Source organism: Amphiprion ocellaris, chromosome 12 (assembly GCF_022539595.1).
Source record: "Amphiprion ocellaris isolate individual 3 ecotype Okinawa chromosome 12, ASM2253959v1, whole genome shotgun sequence".
In the NCBI taxonomy this organism is placed as follows: Eukaryota; Metazoa; Chordata; class Actinopteri; family Pomacentridae; genus Amphiprion; species Amphiprion ocellaris.
In genome coordinates, this window is record NC_072777.1 from 14,904,142 (window position 1) to 14,928,448 (window position 24,307).

Here is a 24,307-nt window from a genome sequence, read left to right on the forward strand (position 1 = left end):
TTTTCTTGTTAAAAGACAAGACAAATAGGAAGGAACAATATTTAGAATGGTTCTGTTAATAAACGCATACCAGGGATTGAGACGTCAAGTTGGAAATGTGCTACTGTTTGCCGTAGCACTAGTGAAGGCAGAGTACCTCCACCGCAAACAGCTACAGGAAACTGTGGTGTGACACAGCAACCTCTTCCCTCAGCAAGCCACATTAAATACAGAAACAGAGCATGTACTGTGATATGTTCACCTCTCAAACTTGACTCAGACTTAATAATCAACTCAAAGCTGAATTTTACCAAAGCAAACACTTTGTATTGAACTTAATTAGAATTGCAAAAAAAAAAGTTGCTTAAACACACAGTACACATGCAAAACAATAAGCTTTAGTTTAGTCCGTGTCCTTACTGATTACACTGTGTCAATCTCTTTATCTCATTTCCCATTTATGTCCTAATACTGCAGGTTGTAAATCTAGTAGATAACAAAGACGCACATTTTTTTTAAGGAGCAGATGTTTTTACATTATCCAAATGTAGATCTATGTCCCAAAGCACCTAAAGCTGTCATAATTCCAGCGGTGAGATGAGACTCGCTGTGACAGTTTACAGTAAACAAAAGGTCTCTAGTGATGTTCACAGATCAAAAAACACTTCTAGTAATTTAATGTGAGCTGATGAAGACAGAAAGCACAAATGAGGTGTTCATTATACACTGTCGGCTCTCTAATGAGGCGGCTGCGCTACAAAAAGACTTTAATATTCAACACATAAACAGCTAAATTAATTTCTTTCTGGGATAAAAAGACAAGAATAATGAGGCACTGAGCAACCTACTTTGAGCATGCCTCTGTGGAAGAAGGTGAGGCCTTTATACAGCATAGCGATAGGCTGATTCTTCTTGAGCTCTAAAGACTGCTGGAAATCCTCCATAGCTGCAACATAGTCCTGGACGGAAGGCAAAGCACAGATTCATCACATGTAGGTACACAAGTGTAAATATGCAGGGTTCATTTAACACTTTGTTATTCAATTTGCACCAGCAAAATGAATCAAAAGAAATATGGGTTTGAAACTTTCATTTCCCTTTTTTGTTTAAGTTCACAAACAGATAACTATTTCTTAGTTGTTGACATTCTGGTTGTTGCTTTAGAATCTGATTTCTGAACATAAATAGGAAATGAGTCATTATTCTAACTTTCATTTCTGTGTTTTGTGCTCATGGTTTTATTGTATAATAAGCACCTGGGGGAGTCTACAGCCAGCCAGGGACCCAGAAGCACAGTCACCTATGTAGCACATCTGACCATGAAATAATTTATCGGCCACCCCATTATGAGAGGGCTTGAACAGTATATTGTCTGTACCATTTTATTAATGCCCAACATAAAAAGTCAAGCATACCATCTATGTTGCAGCAAATAAATTATTGCAAGGTCTGATGCATTATATACGGTGGCCGAGAGGTGAAAACCAAATTTACATAATGCAAAACACTTCACAACCTCCAAGACAAATTTACAAGCGACAAAACACTTTTACAACTCCAAATGTAACCGGAAAGGGAATGTCCCAACTCCGGGGTTGAAGCGAAAGTGATGACGAGGAGCGGCTAATGCAACGGACAACGAGCGGGTGATGTTTTGCCCGTTTTGTGGGGAACATATGAACCGAATGACGCGGTTTTGTTTTTCGTGTGGTCGGTTTTTAGAGTGTTTAAATGGCGCAGAGCAGACCGACAGAGTGCATTAGCCGCTCCTCGTCGTCACTTCCGGTTCAATCCCGGAGTTGGGACATTCCCTTTCCGGTTACATTTGGATTTGTAAAAGTGTTTTTGGACTTGTAAAAGTGCTTTGTCGCTTGTCAATTTGTCTTGGAGGTTGTAAAAGTGTTTTGCATTATGTAAATTTGGTTTGCACCTCTCAGCCACCGTAATTATACACTGCTCATCCAAAAAAAAAAAAAGTTGCACAGTCTAATTTTTCATTGGACTGCCTATAGCTCTGAGAATGACACACATTTGGCGAGGCATCGTTTCGATAAGCTTCTGCAATGTCGTAACATTTATTTCTGTCCAGAGTTGCATTCATTTTCTACCATGATCTTATATTGATGATTGGAGACTCGGACCGCTGTGCAAAGTCTTCTCCAGTACATCCCAAAGATTCTCAATGGGGCTGAGGTCCTCACACTATGGAGGCCAATCCATATGTAAAAATGATGTCTCATGCTCCCTGATCCACTCATTCCCAGTGTGAGCCCCATGAATCCTGGCATCGTCATCTTGGAATATGTTCATGCCATCAGGGAAGAAAAACTCCATTGATGAAAAGGCCTGGTATTTTTCAGTACACTTACGTAGTCAGCTGACCTCATTCTTGGGGAACACAACGTTTCTGAACCTGCACCTGACCAACTGCAGCAACCCCAGATCATAACCCTGCCCCTACAGACGGTAGGCACAAGCCATGATGGGTGCATCACTTCATCTGCCTCTCTTCTTACTGTGATGCACCCATCACTTTGAAACAGGGTAAATCTGGACTCATCGGACCACATGACTGACCACATTTGTTCCTCGAAGATGATGGATCCCCACTATTCTGCAGGTTTTAATTTAATAATGCAGTGGATGGTTCTAACCAGATTTTAGTAGTTTTAGCAATCTCCTTAGTTGTTTTCTTTGCTTGATGCAGGCCAATAATTTCACCCTTCTGAGACAGATTAACATCTTTTCTACAACCACAGGATATGTCTTCTAACATGGCTGTTTAAGAAATGAGAAGCTACTCACTGCATCAGCTAGGGTTAAATAAGTTGTTGCAGTTGAAACATATTCATCACTGCAGTAATTATCCAATGGAAGGCTCATACCCATTGGTTTAGTTAAATGCAGGTGGTGATTTTTTTTTTTTGGACGGGCAGCGTATAGCACAAAAGCTTTAAATCTATTTCAATGACTTTGATGACCATGCAGATGTGGCACATTTGATAGTCAAACCTCTGAAATGAAGAGCAGAGTTCCTCTGTGTCTGTAGAGACGAGCTGAGGGCTGCAGCTGGATGGCTTTGGTCAAGTCACCCAGAGCCTCACTGATACGACCCAGAGGAGACAGGATCTAAACAGACAAACACACCAAACGATAATGTCTGAGTCCAACAACATACTCTATATCAATCTTTTCATTTGGTAATTGGAAAAGTCCTGTCTTTAGGAATTTTAAATTTTTGTTTATTATTGTGTAGAACAGGAGAATATCTAGTTCGATTGTTACAGCTGAAGATAAGTTTGATTGACATTCAGTTGCACAGTACTTGCTTTTAAAGACGACGACTATTACTTTACAGGAAAAGATGGAGTGCGCAATTCCAGAGTTAACTGACACATTCTTGTTTTAAAAATAGCATAACGTGGAATAATAGGATTGAAGAAGGACTCTAAATCAAATGAGATTATTGACTTGGCCTCTGGGATGCACAATGGTGTCAGAGTTTTCTGATGTGTGATTCTACAAAAATATAACTGCAATAAAAGATACAATATCATATTCTTTGTAGTCTTCGAAAGATAAAAGAGTTGGTCAACTGTTTTTCTGTTAGTTGCATATTCCAATTTGTCAAACAGTTTATAAAAAGTCTCAGAATGAAACCTGGGGGCAGAAGATCCTGTCAAGCTGAGGATGTAATCCTTATAGTGGTCAGTGGACAGAACTGAACATTTTGGTGAACCACTAACTCAAATGATCCCTTGTGTGTCCAAATATAACTTATTAATGCTGTTCTCCAACTTTACTTTGCTTATCTTACCACTTGCATTACAGCAATATGTATATTTTTCTATGTCATCTCTGTTCTCTTGGGCAAGTAACTTTTAACACTGATTGTTTAAGGAATTTCAAAACTTTATTGTTTATATGTATGTTGTTAATTTGAATTGCCTTTTTCGTCTAGTCACTGATAGCAAAAGCTCACAAAAGGTACCAGATGTTGTCACTGATTACCACATATAAATGTGAACTGTATATGTGATGTCTTGAGCGTAACAATTCACATAAGCTCTTTTTCTGAAAGGCACTCCTTTCCAACAATCTGAGGGCATCTGAACATGTCACCTTTACCAAAATCGGTCAAAAGCATCACAGAGAGCACAAAACAGTTTGTGAGCCTCACTCATTCAGGCTGCTCTAGAACTTCACATCTAATACAAATTTAAATGTCCATAACAATAAAATTTTACTGTGATGAAGATGACCTGTAGTCAGTCATATTAATGAGACTCACCAATAATGACTGTAATCCAGCCTTTGACAAAACGTTAACAGGACCTGTAGCTCAGCTTGTTGCTTCCAGCTGTTTGTAGGAGTCTTTCCTCTGAGTTTATTAAATACCTGCAGCATGCACAGTTTGATAAACTGCTATTAGTTTAGATTTATTCTTTTGTTTATTGGAGCATTATTATGTATTATACATCAATTGATGTATTTTCCAAGTCCACATGCATGCATACTGTGGCTCTTTGGGTCACTGTGGTGGGTACATCTGAATGATGCCATGAGGAACATTTGACTTTGTTAATAACTTCAACAGATCAATGAAGTCAACAATTTTACATATCCTATATCTGAAAATGGTAACATATGCAAGATTTTTGAAGCCGCTTCATCAGAAGCTATTACCATGTTTAAATCAGCTCCAATCTCCTAAATATGCATCTACAAAAACCTCTCATTTTAGAGCGTGGTGCTAAAATGCAACAGATGTATTATTATAATTATAATAAAATCTGTGTGGTTTGAGAAGAAACTCAAAGAGTGAAGGTAAATAAGGTAAGTAAATAATTTAGAGAACAAAGCAAAAGAGTTTCCCCAACAAGTAGGGATCATTAATTGGTCATAGTGTGAACGCATCAGTGAACATTCACATCATATTTACATCTCGGTCTGGCTGATGACAGCTGCTCCTCCTACTAGGCTGGTTGCTAAATGTTTTTTTTATTTTTAAAAGTGTGGCTAAATGTGTCTTAAAAGTTACCCAATACTACAACAACAACAAATGTGTAAACTCTGTCACACTCTTCCCCTTTGTCCGCAGAATGTAATCTGAAAACAACTTTGCATGTTATCAGAGTATACAAATCACGATATTCAGAGTAACAGTGAGCTGTATACACAACCAAACATAAAATTAATCAGACACAGTGGCAAGTAATAATCAGTTCCATGTTTAGAAATTAGCTGCCCAAAAGAATGAGGGCATCTAAGTTCTTAATTTGGTGATGGTTTCAGCTAAATGATATGCAGTGCTGCCAACAGCTGCAGTGTTACAGTGTGCTGCAGGACTTTAAAAAGATACTACTGAAGGAAACACCAGTAAACTACACTTGGCACTGAGTCACTTTCATTTTCCACTGTTCACGTCTCACCTCTGCTCTCTGTTCGTAAACCTCTGGCCAGTTCGGCTCAAGGGTGATGACTCTGTTGAGCTCATACAACGCCAGGTCAGCATTCTTTATGTCCTGGCATTGAGACACAACAGGGGGAGACAGATACATTTTGTTGACATAAAATTTAATATATGGTGCACAAAACTAGAACCTAGCCAATAAGTACTGAAACTAAAACTGCTGTCCAACTTTTTCTGGAGGGCACACTTCCATAACCGCAGCATCCTGGCAGGTTGAATTTGCATTCATCCAATGTCACACTGAGTCATTCTGTGTTTACCTGAAACTGCTGCTGTTGACAAAATTCAGGATTCCTTTTATTCTGAGACGAAAAAACTGCAAAGGCATCCAAAAAATGCATACAGACTACAACTCCCTACGCAGCCGAAATGCAGTGGCGGTTTGAGCAAACGGACAGTTTGCTTTAAACCTAATTTGGAGATCAATTTGGCACCAAAAATTCCATGAAATTCATTAGTAGTCCAATTAAAATATGTTTCAAAGTGAGTGGTTTTGATATGTAGACTCAGCTGTAAATGTAAATAAAGGCTGTCAGATAAAGACAGCACTATGTGAAGTGATATGTTATTTTGGAAAGAAATTCCATAATTCTAAATAAACTACTTTTATTTCAGTGTTCTTAATGACCTGCAGACACATAATGAAACAGAAAATAACAATAATAATAATAAAAATAACAAGAACAACTAAAGAGTAAAGTTGCTCATAATCAATGTGGCACAGTTTAATTGTATTTTAATGACTTGCAAGAACATAAGTAATTAAACTTTCCTACTGTGGCACCTTACAAGAAGGATAATATGGAGAAATAAAACAAAATATTAAAAGGAGGTACATTCATCACTCACTTGCAGACTTTTCTTCCCATAAGCTATCCCTCTCCCATAGATGGCACTGACCAGCTCTGGGTCACTCTGTATCAAAGAACAACATATCAGGAAAACATTCTCAGAAGACACGTAGAAATAGCTTCGCGTTGAGTAGAATTTCTAGATTTCTAAAATATTCGCTCTAAGTGAATTTTTGCAAAAGGCATATTTAGCATGCTGGATGCACACGCACCTGTAATAAGAGTGAGAAGTGTTTGATGGCTTCATCATAAAGACCGTTGCCTATCAGAACATAACCTATAGCTGCAAAGAGAGAAAATGATGGTGATAAAAACTGAACTGTTGTGGCATAAATAAGGTGTTGGGTTTAAGCAATATGCTAACTTACCAAGCTCTTCATTTGTGTTGTGGTTCTCTACAGGGAAGGGGATTTTCTTCTGTTCTATAAACAACTTGGCCTGGTTCTGTGAGAGATGGAGACAGAAAGAAAAAAAAGACAAAAAGTAGAAAAGATAAACTTACATCAAGGGACCGCAGAGACATGCAGAGCTTAAAAAAAAAAAAACATGGGGTTTCCTGCATGAAGAAAAATTAACTGGTTGAGGAAGAAACACACAAAAAAAACCACTTTGAGTATTGATGGGTAAGAAACTTGTGTTTCTAGGCATTTCTTGAAAGTTTTTTTTATTATTTTTTTTAATTTTATATACAGTGCTTCACAAACTTATTAGACCACGACCCAGTATAATGTGTTTGCTACCGCTGCCCTAAATTAACAGTATTGCTGATTACCAGAATATTTTTTTTTTGTTTCTGCAGTGGCTAATCCACTAGTATGTGCAAACTCTTCAATCAAAATGAAATCTTAAATGCTAAAATACATGTATTGTTGTTATCTCACATTACTATTTTTTGATTGAGGTGCCAAATTACAGTTATTTGCTTGCATTCCTGAACAGAAATATTTGTTTTAGTGGTTGTATGTTATTCTTGATTAATATCTGACTTCTCAACGAATTCCAGTGTGTTGGCTCAAATTTGGGTATAAAAACGTGAATTCAGTTTGAAACTCCTCACTCCTGTTCAAAATGGCAAAGCGTTGGGAATTCACTGAGAAAGATGGAGTCCAAATTAAAGCACTTCATGATGCTGGATGGTCTTTGAGACAACCAAAGTAAGACAAAGTGTTCTCACAGCATGGTCAAGCATTCATCGGAGTCCAGTACAGAGACTGGTACTTACAAAATGCACCAAGGAAGAGGCTGAAAACGAAAGCTAACTGAAGCAGATGTCAGGCACCTCAAGATTTGAAGTACTGTAGACAAAAGGAAGACCACTGCTGAGCTTCAACCAGAGATTAATGATTTTAAATCAGAATCTGAGGACGTCTCCAGAATGACCATAAGCAGACAACTGAAGGAACAAGGCTTAAAGGTAAAAATAGCTGGTAAGAAGCCATTATTGAGGCCTACAAACATTCAAAAACACCAAAAATTTGCCAGGGAGCCCAAACACTGGACCGTAGATGACTGGAAGAAGGTACTCTGGGCGGACAAGTCCAAGTTTGAACTCTTCAGTCAGCATCGTCATGTTTTTCTTCGCAGAAAAGCTGAAGAACTTTTTGATGCTAGACGCACTGATTCACAGTGAAACACGGTGGAGAATCCATTATAGTATGGAGTTCCATTTGTGGAAACGTCATGGACAAATTAGTTCAAATCCATGGTACCATGAACAAGAAGACCTAACACAACATCTTCGTGCATCATTGGAATCCCTTCTAGATTGAACCTGATTGGCCGTGGGTTCATATACCAAGAAGACAATGACTCCAAACATACTTCAAAGTGCAGAGACTACTTGACCAAGAAAAAGGCATTTGGAGTACTGGAACCGATGGACTGTCCAAATCAAAGTCCAGACTTGAATCCCATTGAACAGATCTGGGATTTATTGAATTCAAAAATAGATCACACAAAAGTTTCATCCAAAGCAAGTCTCTGGGAACATCTAGAAACTATTTGGAACTCAATAACAAAACAGACTGTTGGAAAGTACATAAAAACAATGGCAACAAGAATGCAAGCTGTTATCAGGGCCAAAAGGGGTCATGCAAAATATTAAGATCTTTAGTTAATATACGTGGACAAGGACTGTTTAGCTGTTCCAGTTTGTTATTTTCCTAATAAATAACAATACAATTTAGTTTGAAAGAAGTTTTGACTGATTTCTAAAATATTTGTGTTTTCTCATTTTTATGACAGGTGGTCTAATACATTTGTTAAGCACTGTATACATAGATACTTTTGATAATTATGTATAGCAGAAAAACATTTTTAATACAATATATATTTATATAAACATTTGTTTTAATATATTTTGGCAAGTTAAACCTGAAGAGAGGCTTTTGTATATAAATAAATGCTATATACAAGCCCTTGCTCAAATGGTTTTACATAGTGCAGATTAAGCCTATCAATGTCATTATAACAGTGTACCATGCAATGACCAGTTTCAAAGAGGTAAAGAGGGGATCAGGTGCAGCGATGGACTATTGTAGACCTATGGTGGAAAAGCCCTGGAATCATCCAAGAAAAGCTTCTGCTGCTGCAGACCAAAAATAAATGAGGCGAATATACTGTAGCTATGCAATAGCAGCATTTGTGAAATTACCCTCACTGCCAAAAAAGGGTGACAAAAGTTCCATGAGACTGATTTAAATGCTTTTTAACAAGCTTTCCTGTACATCTCGAGGTTACACTGAGAAATGAAGCCCTACAGAAGAGAGAAAAAGTCCATTCAAATACCACAGATAGATTTTTTTGTTTTCAGTTAAATACAGGAATGGAAGAGATTTCAATGTGAACTGTGTAATTAGATTTGAACCCTCGAAAATCCAAAGCCTGCCAGCGGGCTTTTAAAAACAAGATTAAATCATTAATCAGAGCCAGAAACTGTAAAAACCAAAAGAATCATGGGATTTTCAACTTTAGGTTGGTCGCTGAACTAATCATGTATGATGGTCTTTTTTTTTTTTTTTTTTTTTTTAGGAAAATGTATAAAATCTAACCTTAAAATCGGACTATTTCATCAAGATCCGGTCTCATTTAATAGGTTTGCGAAAATAAGCTATTTCTACTCGATCCCATCAAAAACTAAATTCTTCGCTTTATTTGAAGCCATGACTGACTCAGTTGCAACCAACAGTCATGTCGCAAAAATTCTTCGACTTTTCAGGTCAACTGCAGACAGAGTAGAGAGGAGACGAAGATTGAAATAAAGTCAAAATGTAAAAGGCTAAAAAAATCTATAGTATGTTCAGCTGCCGTTTTGTCCTGTATTAGGAACAGCTGTGAACTGTTGTACATGATGATTTCAGATTTTTCCTGTTTTTGTAAAAAAAAATAAATGTTCAGTTTTCATGTTATATATATGTGTGTATATATATATATATATATATATATATATATATATATATATATATATATATATATATATATATATATCATTTCTATATTACTACATCATAAATATGTCATCTTGCACAAAAGACATTTTTGGGTTCTCTCTACTTCTAGCCATTGTTGTGTTGTTTCCACAGAGGTGCAGGACTTCATTTTCCAGTCCAAAATGAGCACAAAGTGTTTAAATAAAAACAATCTGAATCACAGCTGCAGAACGCATAAGCAAAATCCGCCAAATTCTAATCAAACATTCATTGTATTGCATTAAAAGGCTACTTTTAGCTCTCCGTCTGACAGTGTCACATTGTTTTTACTGTGTAATCCAAAATGGAGAAGGCCGGCGCCATAATGTCATTATAGTATGCAAATTTGACAGCATGGAAATGTTGCTTGTGGCAGCATTTTAGGTTTCCAAAGCAGCAACAAGAAAAATGACAAGGCAAAGACTTGCCCCGCTTATATTATCAGATAGCCTTACATAACAAGTAACAGTAGCAACATCATCAAAATGACAAAGTCAGTGCGCCAGCACATGGACAAACGATAGCAGCCATATCCTTGAATCCATTAGAATTTGTACCCTACAGGGTGTTTTGCACTTGTAAGGATGAAACTACTAAGATACTAATGGCATCCACGGATTCTCGCCTTGCAGCAGTGATGTGGGAGTGTTCTTCACACCCAACCAAACCCAGCAATCTGAGGTGCAACAGGCTTGAAACCTCATTCTTTTCAGCTTATTTATCTTTGGTATGCATGCAGCAAGTTTGTCTAGTATTTGCACTTATGTTGTGTAAATAATAGGATTCTGTAACTTGCTCAGAAAATATCAGAAAAGTGGAAGTGTGTCAAACTAAAACATGAGCACAGTGGAATGTCTCAACAATACTTAGAACGAAAAATTAATAAACAAAATGGAAGAATTATCAGAGGTTTCACCGCTGTAGTTGGTAACTGTCTTGCCACACAGAATAGTTTGACTAAACACAATGTTTTTATTCTACAAGAAACGGTTACAGGCATGGCTGTGTCCACATCTGATAAGTGTGAGTTCTCACCAGAATCTTCTCTGCATTAAGTGAGAAGACTGACTCGCATGGCGGGTTGCTTCCCTCCTCGCAGTCGGGGTCTTCCAACTGTAAAATCGAAGACTCTGAAAAGACAAACACTGACAGCATTTATGATGGGAAACACAATAGGTAATATATGGCCATTGTAAGTACGTAACAAGATATTTCCTTCTACAGTTTGGCTGTTCTAAACCACTCCCATCTCACCAGGCCATTAATCTTTCAAGTTGGTAAGTTGAGTAAAATTTCCAAGGAAAAAAATGTCTGAGAAGTCAAGCAGGCCTGACCCTTCTCACAGTGGATTCCAAACCATCGAAGCATGTTAGCAATGTGGTCTGAATAGCACCCTGCAGCTCCTGAGACCAAAAAGCAATGTTAGAATTAAAATAATGCTAGATTCTTTGAAGGTTTTCAGCTGCACTGATAATTCAAAAACATTACCAACCATAATTCTCGTTTATCATACTGTAGAGAGAACCACACATTAAGTTCAATTAAAATCTTGACTCTTTGAAGCGGTATTACATTTTAAAAACTGGATGACCAATAAAACAGTACATGCAGTTTTGCTTGTCTCAGTCAATTTAAAGAAAGACATCCATCATGGTGACCTCATTGCTCAGTTTACTAACTACTGCTATTACAGTGAGCACCATGTTCCTTTTAAATAATGCAAATTAAAAAGTAAAAGGATTTGACTTGCCTTTTTTTTTTTTTTTTTTTATCGTAGCCAGAACCTGACTGAGAGGCAGCAAAAACTAACACAAGCGACAGTGCTGTGGTGCTTTCAGATATGGCACACATTATTAAGAATATATCTTCAGTGCATGTGTTAAGTGAAGCAGAACAGATCTTTACAGAACTTGTACAGCCAGTTTAACTGGCATGTTTGTGACCTCTTCTACTAAAAAGCTCAATTACAAGGTGTCAAAACAGCTACAATATAGTACAACTACATCAGTTACACACAGAATCCATCATAAGTCCAGTTTAACCAGAAAAATATTGGGTTATGGTCGGTAGAATACGAAATGTTGCTGCTGAGGAAGTCAACACCAAAAAATGCGCGTTTGTTGACTGGAGTTTGGTGTAGACCTTTAGGGACAAGCTAAAATGTACAGTCTGTGGAGTGAGTTTGCCGTAGAGCGAGTACTCTAAGTTTCCTTACTGTGAATTACACCTTAAAATACTCCCACTCCGGTGTCTCTACTCTCGTTCTCTGAAGTCGGGCTTCAAAGCCCATTCGAGAAAAGAGGAGCTGACTTAGTTATCTCTGCTGGGCTGTCACCGCTTGTTGTTACTAGCTTCTTAACGTTAGCCTGTGAGCGCCGCGGCTAACCGGGTTACACCGTGACAGTTTTATCAGGGAGGACGTGGCAAAATAAGAGCGAGAAGAGACACTTTACCGCAGTCGGCAGCGTAGTCCTCCCACTCGGACAGTGAGCTGCATCCTTGCTTGTGGAGCTCATTGTTGAACAAAGTGAGAGTGGAGAAGTACTCGGTGGAGATTATCGCCCGACACAGGTAGAGCAGTGAGAGCGCTACCACAACAACAGCCCGGCTGGCGGGGGCCATGTTGTGCTACATGTGTGACGCCACAGAGGAAGCTGCTGCAGCGAGACCCGAACAACACGCCCCCCTCACGCGCGAATCTACGGGAAGCGAACAAGAAGCAGCCGGAGAGGACTGAAATACTACACCTCCCGACATTCTCTGCGGCGGACCAACCGGCTCGCCCAGCGTCAAGCTACATGGTTTCCTTCATATTTAAAAAAAAAAAAAACTAAAGTAGACCATAAAACAAAATAAATTCCCTCTCCAGTCATTTACCAAACCCACAAAAACGATTCTCTTTACATCAAATACACTATATATATATATATATATATATATATATATATATATATATATATATATATATATATATATATATATATATATATATATATATATATATATATATATATATAAAACCACTGCATGCAAAACAAAGTGATTTTCTATAAATAAAATAGATCTTAAAGCCTTCATTCTTCAAGTGATCCAGTGTTAGTTGTTGTAATATAATAGTATTACATAGTTACAGATGTAGGTACATAGATATAACGAGGAATATAATAATAAATATGTTGCTGCAGATGCATGAGAATGCAAGATATCTCCATATTTTTTTATAGAAATCCATCCATCATCCATACATCATCCATCCATCCTTTATAACCGTAAAGGACCTTTCACCATGCACAGATGATTTCAAGCATACTTAAAATATCAGAAATAAAATTATTTTATTGTGCTTTGATACAAGATTAATATCAGTAGTGCATTATTGTGTGAGCTGATTTTCATGTTGTGCCAAAAGGTTAGGTAGAGCGAATTTTCGCTACTCTACTGTTGCTGTAGTGTTACAGGAAACAATTGCATATGTTTTTTAAGGTCACCATAGCCTTTGTGTGTGTGTGTGTGTGTGTGTGTGTGTGTGTGTGTGTGTGTGTGTGTGTGTGTGTGTGTGTGTGTGTGTGTGTGTGTGTGTGTGTGTGTGTAAAGTCTGTTAAATCACAAGTAACACTGGCAATGGTGTAAATGTAAATGCGATTCAAGAAATATGAAGTTTTGATAAATGTAGAAACTGAGATAAAGTGCAAGTAGCTGGAAATTGTACAGTTAATGTAGTTAGTTAAATTATACCACTCAATACAGTATAGATTATAACTGCTCTGTAGTATAACATTGCAGTAATTTAGTGCCACAAAAAAATCTAAAATGTTAAAAGGGTGAAAAAATTTAGTTAAAAACCAGGCTCCATTACAAAACATGCAGCAAGAGAGAATGTGAGAGGGAAACGTCAACCCGAGGACAACAAATCTATACTTTTATTTTGAAGGCGGAGGGATATGACACCGTCTGACTGGTTGTTGTGTTAGCATGTTGCTGTTAGCTGCTCATAGGTGACAGGATGGAGAAAGAAGTTTTTAGGTGTGTTGAATGTAACGAAAAAGCCACGGAGCTCCACAGAGATTACAGCAACGGGATCCTGAAAATAACCATATGTGTAAGTTCAGTGGTAACATGTTGGTTTTTATACCGTTTACTGTGTATGTCGCGGATGCTAGCTGACAGTTCAGTCTATAGATGAGAGCTACAAACACAGTTTATTATCCATTTCGTAAAACTAAATTATTTTTTATCAGCATTACTTGTATATTGATAAGTTCGTGATTTAGTCGATGTCTTTTTATTATTTTTGGTATGTTGTTTGCAGTGTTTTTGGTTCCAGGTGAACCTGTGTGTAGCATCAGGACTGACAGGACTGTCAGTGGTTGAAGGTAGCAAAAGATTCAAACAAACAGTGTAGTGGTACTGTTTTACCAACAACCTCAACTTAGAATATCACCTCTTTGATTTGTATCTAATAATAATATTTATTAATATCACCCCCTAGCAACCACACTGAAACAGCCTGGATGCAGCACTTCATAAAGTAGTTCTAAGTGTTAACATTGTGTCTACAGGAGTCCTGCCAAAAGCCAGTGGACAAGTATATTGAATATGACCCTGTTATCATCCTCATCGATGCCATTTTGTGCAAGACACAGGCTTTTAGACACATTTTGTTCAACACAAGCTTGAATGTAAGTAACATTTATCGTTTTAAGATTACTGTGAATGTGTACAAGTGATAATAGTCTTATCTGACCCAGGTGTTACAGCTTTGTAAGGATTTGTGCATGATCTGGACCCGGGTGGAAACTACAGGAGAGACACGGGGAGCTTGCCTTCTCTGAACAACAGTTATCTCATATGAAAACATGATTTATGTTTTTTATGTTTCTTGAAGAGTAGGGGTCTCTAAAATACTGACATTTGGTGGTATTTCCCATCTGTGTCTAGTTTTCTGTGTCTTCACCTTTACGGTTTATGCGAAAAAATATTTTTTTACTGATGTATAATACATGCATCACGGCAGTTCATCAGTAACTCTCTTTATATTAATGCTTTATTTAACACTTAATTTTATGCTTGCATACATTAGGGGTTTACTTATTTATCAGCACAGTGGATAGTTAGATATTCAGCATTTTTCTAATTCTCTCAAAATACGGAAATTAATTAATGAAAGTGCTACTTTGACTCTGAAGTAGCAGGCTCTCTGTCTGTGGTCACCACAGACCACTTTACATATCAGTTATCTGTTTCTGTGAGTACCAGTAGCTGGTATCAATATCAGCCCTAAAAGGAAAAAATACACATCAGTTGACCCTTAACATGTTTACTGTTCCTCCCATCACTATCGATTTGGGGTTGCGGCAATATCAAAAACCTCACTGACTTTAACTTAAAGATCAGAAAAAAACATCTAAGTTTTGTAATACCAACCACCAATCAAACAAAAACAATTCTAATCCAACTTGTTGAAAGCCGGCAGCTGTGGCTACTTTTCATCTTTTTTCTCATTCATATTCTTTTTAAAAGGAACAGTGGTAAATGAAAGCTAAACTTGCTTGCTTGTACCTGTCTTTTCTGACCACGAAAAAGAAAAAAACTTTCAGCTTCCCTCGAACCAATGGTATACACCGATCAGGCACAGCAGTATGACCACCTGCCTAGTATTGTGATGGACACAGGACCTTTGAGGATATCCTGTGGCACCGGGATGGTGGCAGTGAATTTTGTGGGTCTTATGGATTGCAGGGTGGGACCTATCTAGATCAGGCTTATCCTGCTACATCCCACAGATGCTCAATAAGATCTGGATCTGGGGAGTATGGAACCATAGCTCTGTCGTGTTCCCCGGGCCACTCCTGAGCAGTTTTTGCAGTGAGTTGGGGTGCATTGTCCTGCTGAGGGTGGAAACTGGCATCAAGGACTGCTGTTGATATGTTGGTTGAGGGTTACTTACCTTGCAATGTTTAGATGGGTGGTACATGCCAAACATCCACATGAATGTCAGGATTCAAGGTTTCCCAGCAGAACATCGGATTGTAACAAGATGATCGGTGTTATTCACTTTACCTGTCAGTGGTCATAAAGTTGTGACTGATCAGTATAGTTGGCACACTGCTCTAGACACCTACATGATAATTAACTTACAGAGCTACAGAATGACTCCGATTGTTTTTCCATTTGTGATGTAGCTCATACAAGTGCTGTCATGAATTTCTGTCTGGGTATATAGCATGTATATGTTTGTACATGTTCTCTCAGATCCACTGGAAGTTATGTGTGTTCTGCCTGCTGTGTGAGGCCTACCTCAGATGGTCTCTGCTCCATGGCTCAGAGCAGAGCAGTGACCCAGCCGACATCATCAGATACACCAAGGAATGGGAGTTCTATGGCATGTTTGGATTGGCTGCTCTTGGTAAGATAAGAAGATATATGACTGTGTTAGCATGGATCACATGAGCTGGGAACACACAAATGTTTACATGACCAGGCTGAAACATTCCTGCCATGTGACCACTGTTTTCTCACAGAGAAAGTTCTTGAACATATACATGAATGAAAAACTTTTTATCACTCTATTATTCTTTTTGTTGAACCTGTAAGTAAATTGTATTCTCATAACCGACTAAACTGCTTTTGATTTCTCCAATTTGTCAATGATTTGTTTTGTGTAAGATGTTGGTAAATAGTGAAAAATGCCAGCCAGAAGGCTACAGAGCCCAACAAGACATCCTTAGGTTGGTTTGTTTTCATGAATGAACAATCAAAAAAAATATATTTATCATGTTATGAAACACAGTCATCACATTTTAATAGCTGAAATGATAGAATGCTCGATATTTTTCGATATATTTAAACGTCATGATAAACGTATTCAACATTGATACATTTTTTGTACTTACTGAGTGATCATAAAGTAAATCATGTGGTCATTGCCTATGTCTTTCTGCAGAGCTCTCAGCATTCTGTGGCAGTGTGCTGTGGTTCCTTTGGGTGTGGGTTGGTTGTATTCAGGGTGGGGCTATAGAGCTCAGTCTGCTCCTCAAAGCTCTGCTGCTTTCCTGCTACGGCAAAGTGCTGCTCATCCCTGCAGTCATCTGGGAACACGACTACTCTCCACTGTGTCTGGGCCTCATCAAACTGTTCGTGCTCACCTCGAACTCACAGGCCATCAGAGGTGAGAAATACAAATCGTCTCATGGTATCTAGCCATTCAAATGGTTTTGCTTTTGTTTGCCCAGATATTGAGATACCTCTGAGGTTACTGCCTCCTCCCCAGTGCAGTGGGAATTAATGTCATTTATTTTATTTGTTACATTTCAGCAGCAATGATGTCCCCTTTTCCCCCCATTTACAATCTACAAACTCGCTGCACAACTTCATGTGAAAGTATTTCCTACTGGGAAAATTTGTCTAAAAGCCATTTATCATCATACAGAGTAGCACTGACATTGTTTCTATAGACAGATTGAATGTTTTAAAATGTTACTTTTCAGGTAAGAAGAAAAAAAATCAGCAAAGTAGGAGCTTTTAAAGGATTTTACCAATGCAATTGTGGATCAAGAGTAATAATAATGCACCAGTGTTCAGTATGTGAAAGAAATCACTCCTGTGTTCTAATGCTACATTGTGTTAGCTAATGGTGTTGAAAGGCTAATTGATGATTAGAAAACCCTTGTGCAATTATGTTAGCATAATTGAAAGCGTGAGTTTTCATGGAAAACATGAAATTGTCCAGGTGACACCAAACTTTTGAACATTAGTGTATGTTTATACAGAGAGTTAGAGAAGACTGATTTCACTCTCATGCCTACAGTCAGCTTGCTTAGTGTTTAGCACAGTCTGATTCTGTTCAGGACTAAAATATACCTCTAAATCATTGCCAGGTGATCTGTTTCTCTCTGTTTTTAGCTTTTATGTCACACCAATCTTAATGTCTTTATGTTTTTTTGATTAAGACATTTTCAGTTCATTCAATAATGACCATGGGAAAAAAAACAACAAAACTTTAGGAGGTATTAGGAGTAACGTTTGAACTGAACAGACCACATCCCATGAGACATTCTTCAAACAATATTTTTACAGCACCAGCAGGTGGCAATTTACACTGCCTTTGTTTGAGAAAATCTCCCTGTTCCTGCGCTCCTGACCACAGAGAACATATCTTACATAACACAAAGGTTTTGCTTCTTGTTTTGCGTAATTATTTCTTCAACAACTAAATCCCTGGAAAGAAAGCTGCTCACTGTATTTAGCTGCTAGACTGTGAGCAGCAAACAATGACATGTTGTTGGCTGATTTATGGTCTGGTGCTCTGATGAGCCTTTTGTTTACATCAGTATTAATAACCAAGAAGTTCTAGTATATTTTGAGGGCAAGTGTACCGGAGCAGTGCAGCCTGCCTTTCAACTGCTTTATTGTTGTGTCTGTCTATTTAAAGTTATTTCTACTAATGTCACGCTACACTTGCTTCTTCTTTTATTACATAGCAGTTGGTAGGGATGTGCTTCATGGTGGTTTGTTAAAAACAGGTTTAAATACTCCCTTGATAATTCCAGATTTTACACTTTGCTGTATCGTAACATACGGCTTGTCTACCCCTGTAAATTCAAATCAGTTTTTTTTTAATATAGTCCCATTTTTTCTTACTAAAGGCTAATTTTTTGAGACATTACTGTTGGTCACAGCTGAGCTAATAAAAGCTTCTTAGCTGTACCAAGTAGTGCAGAATTTTGTAGCCTTTTACATAATCTGGTTAATGCAAATGGTTCATTTTTGGTGATTTATTAATGTAATACATGTAGAATAGAGTGATTTTGATGAAATATCACAATTTTAAACCTACATATGGGCAAGTTTCCTGATGGAATGGCACATCACAGATGAGTAGTTCAGGGACCAACAGAAAGTTGGAAATCTGGCAATTTTCTGGCTCTGAGAATAGTGTCATTTTGCAGATTTTTTTTTTAAAGACAGCATTCCTTACAAACCCCTTTTAGCCTTCAAAAGGTTAACATACAGCAAGTTTTTAGATTTCCACTGAAACCAAAATGTTGATATGTAGGGCCCAAGCAGTGACAGTGTGTGTCCTTGCATTCCAACCCTATTGGAATGCAAGGAATTATTTTTCACCCAAAAGAATCACATTTTTGAGGGCCTAAACATGCTAAAAAAACTCACGAAAATTTGCACACACATCAGAACAGGTGAAAAATCAGATGTTTTATGTGATTTGTGCATGTATGTGGAAAAATGGCTCCATAGCAGCCCCTGCAGCGTTTGTAACATCAATTACGGCCAGGATGTTTCACCTACATTTGCGAAATTTGGTAGGCAGATGCAGCATGTCAGGGTACACAAAAAAAGTCAGTGGCACCCATATCCTAAACCCAACAGTAGTCCACCATTTAGCAGTAACTGTGAGATTTTTTGTTGTGTTTGCTCATTGTCAGGGGGTAAATCCTTATAGCAGGTAACTCCAAGAGATCTCAATTTGGCCAGTATATACAATAGACTTTAATGATGAAAATTTATCAAAATCTTCTGCAACAGCCAAAGGGTGTCGCCATGGCGGCCCACTGAACTTTGATGCTTTGCCACGAAACAGGAAGTGCTGTCTAACTCCCCTGTACGTGCTCTATCTGCCTCAAACTTTACATGTTTGATCAGAGTCCTGCCCTGATGATATCCATGTGCCAATATCCATTCAGCCATAGTGCCACCTGCTGGCAAATGGAAAGGACATGTTTTTCACTTTGATGTACTATTGTTAGCCGGTTGAGCATATTAACCTCAAATGTGGTGACATAAGCTTAGGACACTGATGATGATTTACAGAGAAAATTGTGAGTTGTCATCAAACAGTGTTTCTGTGGCGGCGTGACTAGGACCCATTCAACACTGCTTGCAGTTTTAATTGTAATTATTATCTTTTGTCTCTCCATTTCCTCTGCAGTGATCCTGAACAGCAGCAGACGTCTGTCACTGATGGCAGTTTGTTTGGGTCTGTTGTCAGAGACCTGTGCTGCTCAGGCCTGTAAGAAGCTTTCATCCAGTGTCCAAGACATGCTAACATTTTAATGAATGCCTGAACCATGAGACTGAATTGTTATCTCAGGGATAAACAAGTCATTGTGGATATAAGCCTCATGGACTTTGCACATGTGGGACTGGAGGAGGGAAATTCCACTTTTGGAGTGGAATTCTTCAAGTTCCCCTTTTAGTGTTTTATTTTTTCGTTGCAGCTCTTGCCAAGCATCTGTTTCTCTTTATGTAAAACCACCTAAAATCATGAAATGCATCACTTCTTATGTGACTGATACTACGTCGTAAAAGGTCAAAGTAAAAGCTTCATGAAAAGGCTGCAGGCTGAGATATCGTGATGCTGCTCGACCTGAGATGTTATTTCTATTTTTCTGTACTCTTCACAGAGAAGTGAAGATTCGAGGGAGATTTTTAATACTGGCATATTTTATTAAAAAAGTCCCAGGAAAGAGGAATTGCACGCAAGCATACCCTGATCCAAGTTACCGTTAAACATGCTCTAGTTCCTCTGCTGCTCTCTAGGAACGACACAAACACAGAGCCTGAGGTCTGACAATAACTACTGCTCTGTTTGGGTACGACCCAGGCAGCACTCCTCACATTCTTTAGCTCATCAGTGAGATTCTTACCTAAACTCTCTCTCCCTCTCACACACACACACATGTGCACACTTAAATATACAGCCACAGGCTAAAATGTGAGTTTAAACAGGAAAGAGTGAAGCAGACTTTTTCAAGATTTTCTAGTCATTTATTACTGTGTGTAAAGCTCCTTGACATGTGCTTGTGATAAAAAAGGAGCTGCTGAGGTTAAAGTTGCAGCCTGTAATCTGTATTTTGTCTTGACATTACCATGCCTGCAACTGCTGATTATTTTCATCAGTGACTAAAACATCCATTTTTTCTATAAAACATCAGAAAAATGTGAAAAATGTCATTCACATGTTCCCAGAACCTAATGTGACATTTTCACATTTGTTTTGTCTGATTAACACTCCAACATTCCACTTCTAAGATTTTAAAACCAAGACAAGAGACAAATGTTGTTGTTTAGCTCTAATATGTTTTTTTAAGCATTATCATGAGAAACAAATTAAATGAAATATTTTCTGTTTTCCTTGTATATTCTTTACTTTTGTGAAGGCAGAGCCACAGAAATGACATTCCAAACATCATGTGGAATCGAAACTCAATACTAAAACTTCAACTGATCGCATTGTTTTGTCCAGTTGCAGCCTGAAGACAGAGTAGAAAATGTCCAACGCCAAGCTGCTGTCATTTCTTCTACCACACTTGTAACATTATAATGATGTTGATCAGCTGCAGTGAGTAAACTTTACAAAATTCTACCCTAAATTCTGTCCATGGAATGGGTGTCTGTAACCAGAACAATGTTCAATCAGGAAAACAAACGTCAGCAGACTTAGTGTCTGTGGGTTGAGGGGAATTAATCCACCATGTTTACCAGCAGTATGAAGGGACAGCTGAACCTGCGCAGGCCCCTAAGAGTCTTTGCGGGAGGTTTTAGGAGCTGCTGCAAAGCTGGACACGTGTTGAGAGGCAGAATTCTTTCTGTTAAAAAACATCTGTTACTGCTCTGCTGTGACAGAGGACTGAAGCTGTGAGATCCAACAATGTTCTCTCATTCAAAATGACAGAAGTTATGACAGTCAGTTGTACTTATAAAACACATTTAAAACAACGAGCTGACCCAAGGTTCTGTACAATTAAAATAGCAGAATTTTCAACAAAATATTGCCCCCAGCGGACAAAGTTGTTTTGAAAAAGAAACAACACGACTGAGGAAACTCTGTTTTGAGTCTGTCCATTAATCCTCCGTGTTTGTGTCCATGAATAGCTGGCAGCTTGTTGAGCTAATTAGCTAACAGGTAGCTTACAGCGGTGTTGGCTAGCTAGCCGGACAAGCGCGAATCTTCGAGAATGATGACAGATTCGTTGAATTGAATTTGAAAAACATATCTGAATAAAAAGACAATAAAATAATAAGTTTCTGAAGTCTGAAGAGTTCTTACATGAAAACTGTTCCAGAGATTTGGAGCAACTGCAAAGCCTCTATTTTTGTTCCTAGATCTTATATAATCCAACAACATCTGGTTGGTCAACAACAGTGCTTTAACCAGAGTATAATGATGCAGGATGAGTTCTGCTAAATAAGGTGGCGCTAACCCATGTAGAACCTTAAAAAAAAGCAATACAATCACACATTTAATGCTGAAAGCCAGTGGATGGAGGGAGGACAGAGATGGTGTTATATGAGCACACCTTTTTCCTGTTAGAGGACAAGCAGCTGCATTTTGTAGCAGCTGCAGATGCTGAAGAGACGACTGCTCTACGCCCACATACAAGAAATGACAAAAGTCTAACAGAGTGGTAATAAAGAACTTTATTAAAGCCTTTGAGACAGAGATAGACCTTCACCTTGGATACAAGACTTGACTGTAAAAAGCTAGTTTTGATAACTGAGCTGTTGTGTCTGTCAATTCTGAAGGCTTTTCACAAAAGATTGATTATATGAAACCAAAGAGCCAACAGTGCTGTCAGGTTGATCTAAAAGATCCCCTCAATCTTTTGGAGTAATCCAGGTTTTAATATTTTATAGTCAGTCCAGCAATGGCTGCATTGAGTCGTTACTTTTAATCTTGACTGGCAGATAGATTTGTATATGTATGTCAGCAAAAGAATGAGAAACAATGAAATGTTTTTTTTTTAAAGAAAGCTCAAAGGCAGCTTAATGATGAATAACGACTTGTAGTGAAGCCTTCAGTTTTTTATTATTTTATTGATGTTGCATGAAACAACTGTGTTTTATGTTCCTTGTTCCCCACCCTACTCTTCTCCCATCCCTCCTCCTCTCTACCTCTCTTGTCCCTCTCAACCCGCCGGCCAGCAGGCAGATGGGTCCCCCCACATAAAGACCTGGGTTCTGCTGAAAGTTTCTTCCCGTTAAAAGGGAGTTTTTTCTTGCCACTGTTGCCTTAGGACTTGCTCTGGGGGTTCAGGCATATGGGTTCTGTAAAGCGTCTTGAGACAATTTGACCTATTATTGGCGCCATATAAATAAAATTGAATTGAACTTTATTAAGTTGTCAAAGCAACAGAGATATACAGGTAAAAGTGCATTTCAAAAATCATCTAATTAATTTCACTGCTGTTTTTATTTCTTTGTTGGAAACATATGAGGAAATATTTTTCATTCATCTGCCGTTATCATAAAATCTGACTGTGCTTTGTGCTGTTGGAATAGTTGTTGAGTTGCATTATAAAGCAGCATTCACAGACTGTCTCTCAGTTGCAGTCCATTAATCAAAAATAATCAGTGTAAAAGGCACAGAAAAAAATCTTCAGTATCTTCTTCAAATCACTTTTGTTAGAAACATTGAAAAAAGAAATAGCCTTACATCACCTTGACTTTGCATTTGGCATCAACACTGATAAATTATGTAAAATAAACTTGTGGAGCCAATTTGCTTCAAGCTGCAAAGAAAACACCCTGCAGTTAAATGTTGTATTATTGGATGTGGTCTGGACTGTTTATGCTGAGAACACAGAAAATAAACTGTTGCCCAGATTTTAATTGATATTTCTTTGAGTATATGTATCTGCTGACTCAGCACGTGGCGACGTGTTATAACATGTCTGTGAATAGTTGAGGAGATGACACACCGATGTGGAATGTTTTGTTTGGTGTCCTCACCCTGAGTGGAGACATTGGGAGGAACACCCTGTGATTCATCCGGTGTTTTTAATGCAAAAGTGACATAACAAACTCTATAAATCATCCCAGCCTCCTGTTCTGATGTTAAACTCATCTCAACTCAGTCTTTGGGTGGTGCATGTTTTTTGTGAAGGTGTGGATCAAAGGCATGCTACTCACCAGGCTGCTTCTTGTTTTGCACTTTATCCCCAAGATGCTAACCTAAGGTAGGTATTGACTGAAAGTCAACCCTTAATTCTGCAAGCTCTGGTCCTGGTGTCCTTCTCATGATGCAGTCCACAATCTAAATCACTTTACTACCAAGTAAGATCAACTTTTGTAATTTCAGAGAAACTGCAGCTCTGTATGGAACTCAGATGATGAATTTGTAATCTTGTCATATATTTTTATCATTTCAAAATGCTAAACCCTGTCTCATACTTCGGCCATTAAAACCATTCACAATACATGGTTTAACAGCTTCATTAGAGATATAAGAGCCTCTGCATTCTGCTATTAAATACACTTTCAATCACTGTTATAATCCATGTGATGTATGAAAATCATGTTTTTCTTTTTTTTTTTTTTTTTTACAAAACATCAAACATGGTACACCTTCATAGTTTGAGGATTGGAGGGTTTACAGAAATACATTTACAGAAAAGGCCTTGTGCAGCTGTTTTGTCATAAACCATAACCAGATGTATTTCAAATCTATAAATAAATGTACAATACAGTTCAAAAGTTTGGGGTCACTTAGAAATGTCCTTACTTTTGAACAAAAAGCA

The 24,307-nt window shown here is 38.0% G+C and overlaps 2 protein-coding genes across 3 annotated transcripts in view; one reads left to right on the top strand and one right to left on the bottom strand.

The window, feature by feature from the left end:
- ttc13 (tetratricopeptide repeat domain 13) overlaps positions 1 to 12,432 on the bottom strand; it is a 38,700-nt gene extending 26,268 nt beyond the window's left edge. For both annotated transcript variants that reach the window (XM_023264387.3, XM_023264386.3), the window contains exons 1-8: positions 12,224 to 12,432; positions 10,806 to 10,900; positions 6,672 to 6,747; positions 6,516 to 6,586; positions 6,302 to 6,367; positions 5,412 to 5,504; positions 2,992 to 3,108; positions 828 to 938 (exon numbers count right to left, since the gene is read on the bottom strand). In XM_023264387.3, the coding sequence (XP_023120155.2) occupies positions 828 to 938; positions 2,992 to 3,108; positions 5,412 to 5,504; positions 6,302 to 6,367; positions 6,516 to 6,586; positions 6,672 to 6,747; positions 10,806 to 10,900; positions 12,224 to 12,392 (798 nt within the window). In that variant the 5' untranslated portion in view covers positions 12,393 to 12,432. The remainder of the gene's footprint in view (positions 1 to 827; positions 939 to 2,991; positions 3,109 to 5,411; positions 5,505 to 6,301; positions 6,368 to 6,515; positions 6,587 to 6,671; positions 6,748 to 10,805; positions 10,901 to 12,223) is intronic.
- A 1,280-nt stretch (positions 12,433 to 13,712) lies between these two features.
- On the top strand, positions 13,713 to 20,927 carry arv1 (ARV1 homolog, fatty acid homeostasis modulator). Its single transcript, XM_023264381.3, has 5 exons — positions 13,713 to 13,869; positions 14,330 to 14,449; positions 16,023 to 16,176; positions 16,714 to 16,938; positions 19,717 to 20,927. Exons 1-5 carry the CDS (start codon positions 13,774 to 13,776, stop codon positions 19,839 to 19,841), a joined length of 720 nt encoding a protein of 239 aa, XP_023120149.1. The 5' UTR covers positions 13,713 to 13,773; the 3' UTR covers positions 19,842 to 20,927.
- Positions 20,928 to 24,307: the final 3,380 nt, after the last annotated feature.

Coding starts and splice junctions, on each gene's coding strand:
- arv1 (XM_023264381.3), top strand. CDS start 13,774: ATGGAGAAAGAAGTTTTTAGGTGTGTTGAATGTAACGAAAAAGCCACG. Junction 13,870..14,329: donor TCCTGAAAATAACCATATGT/GTAAGTTCAGTG, acceptor TTGTGTCTACAG/GAGTCCTGCCAAAAGCCAGT. Junction 16,939..19,716: donor GAACTCACAGGCCATCAGAG/GTGAGAAATACA, acceptor TTTCCTCTGCAG/TGATCCTGAACAGCAGCAGA.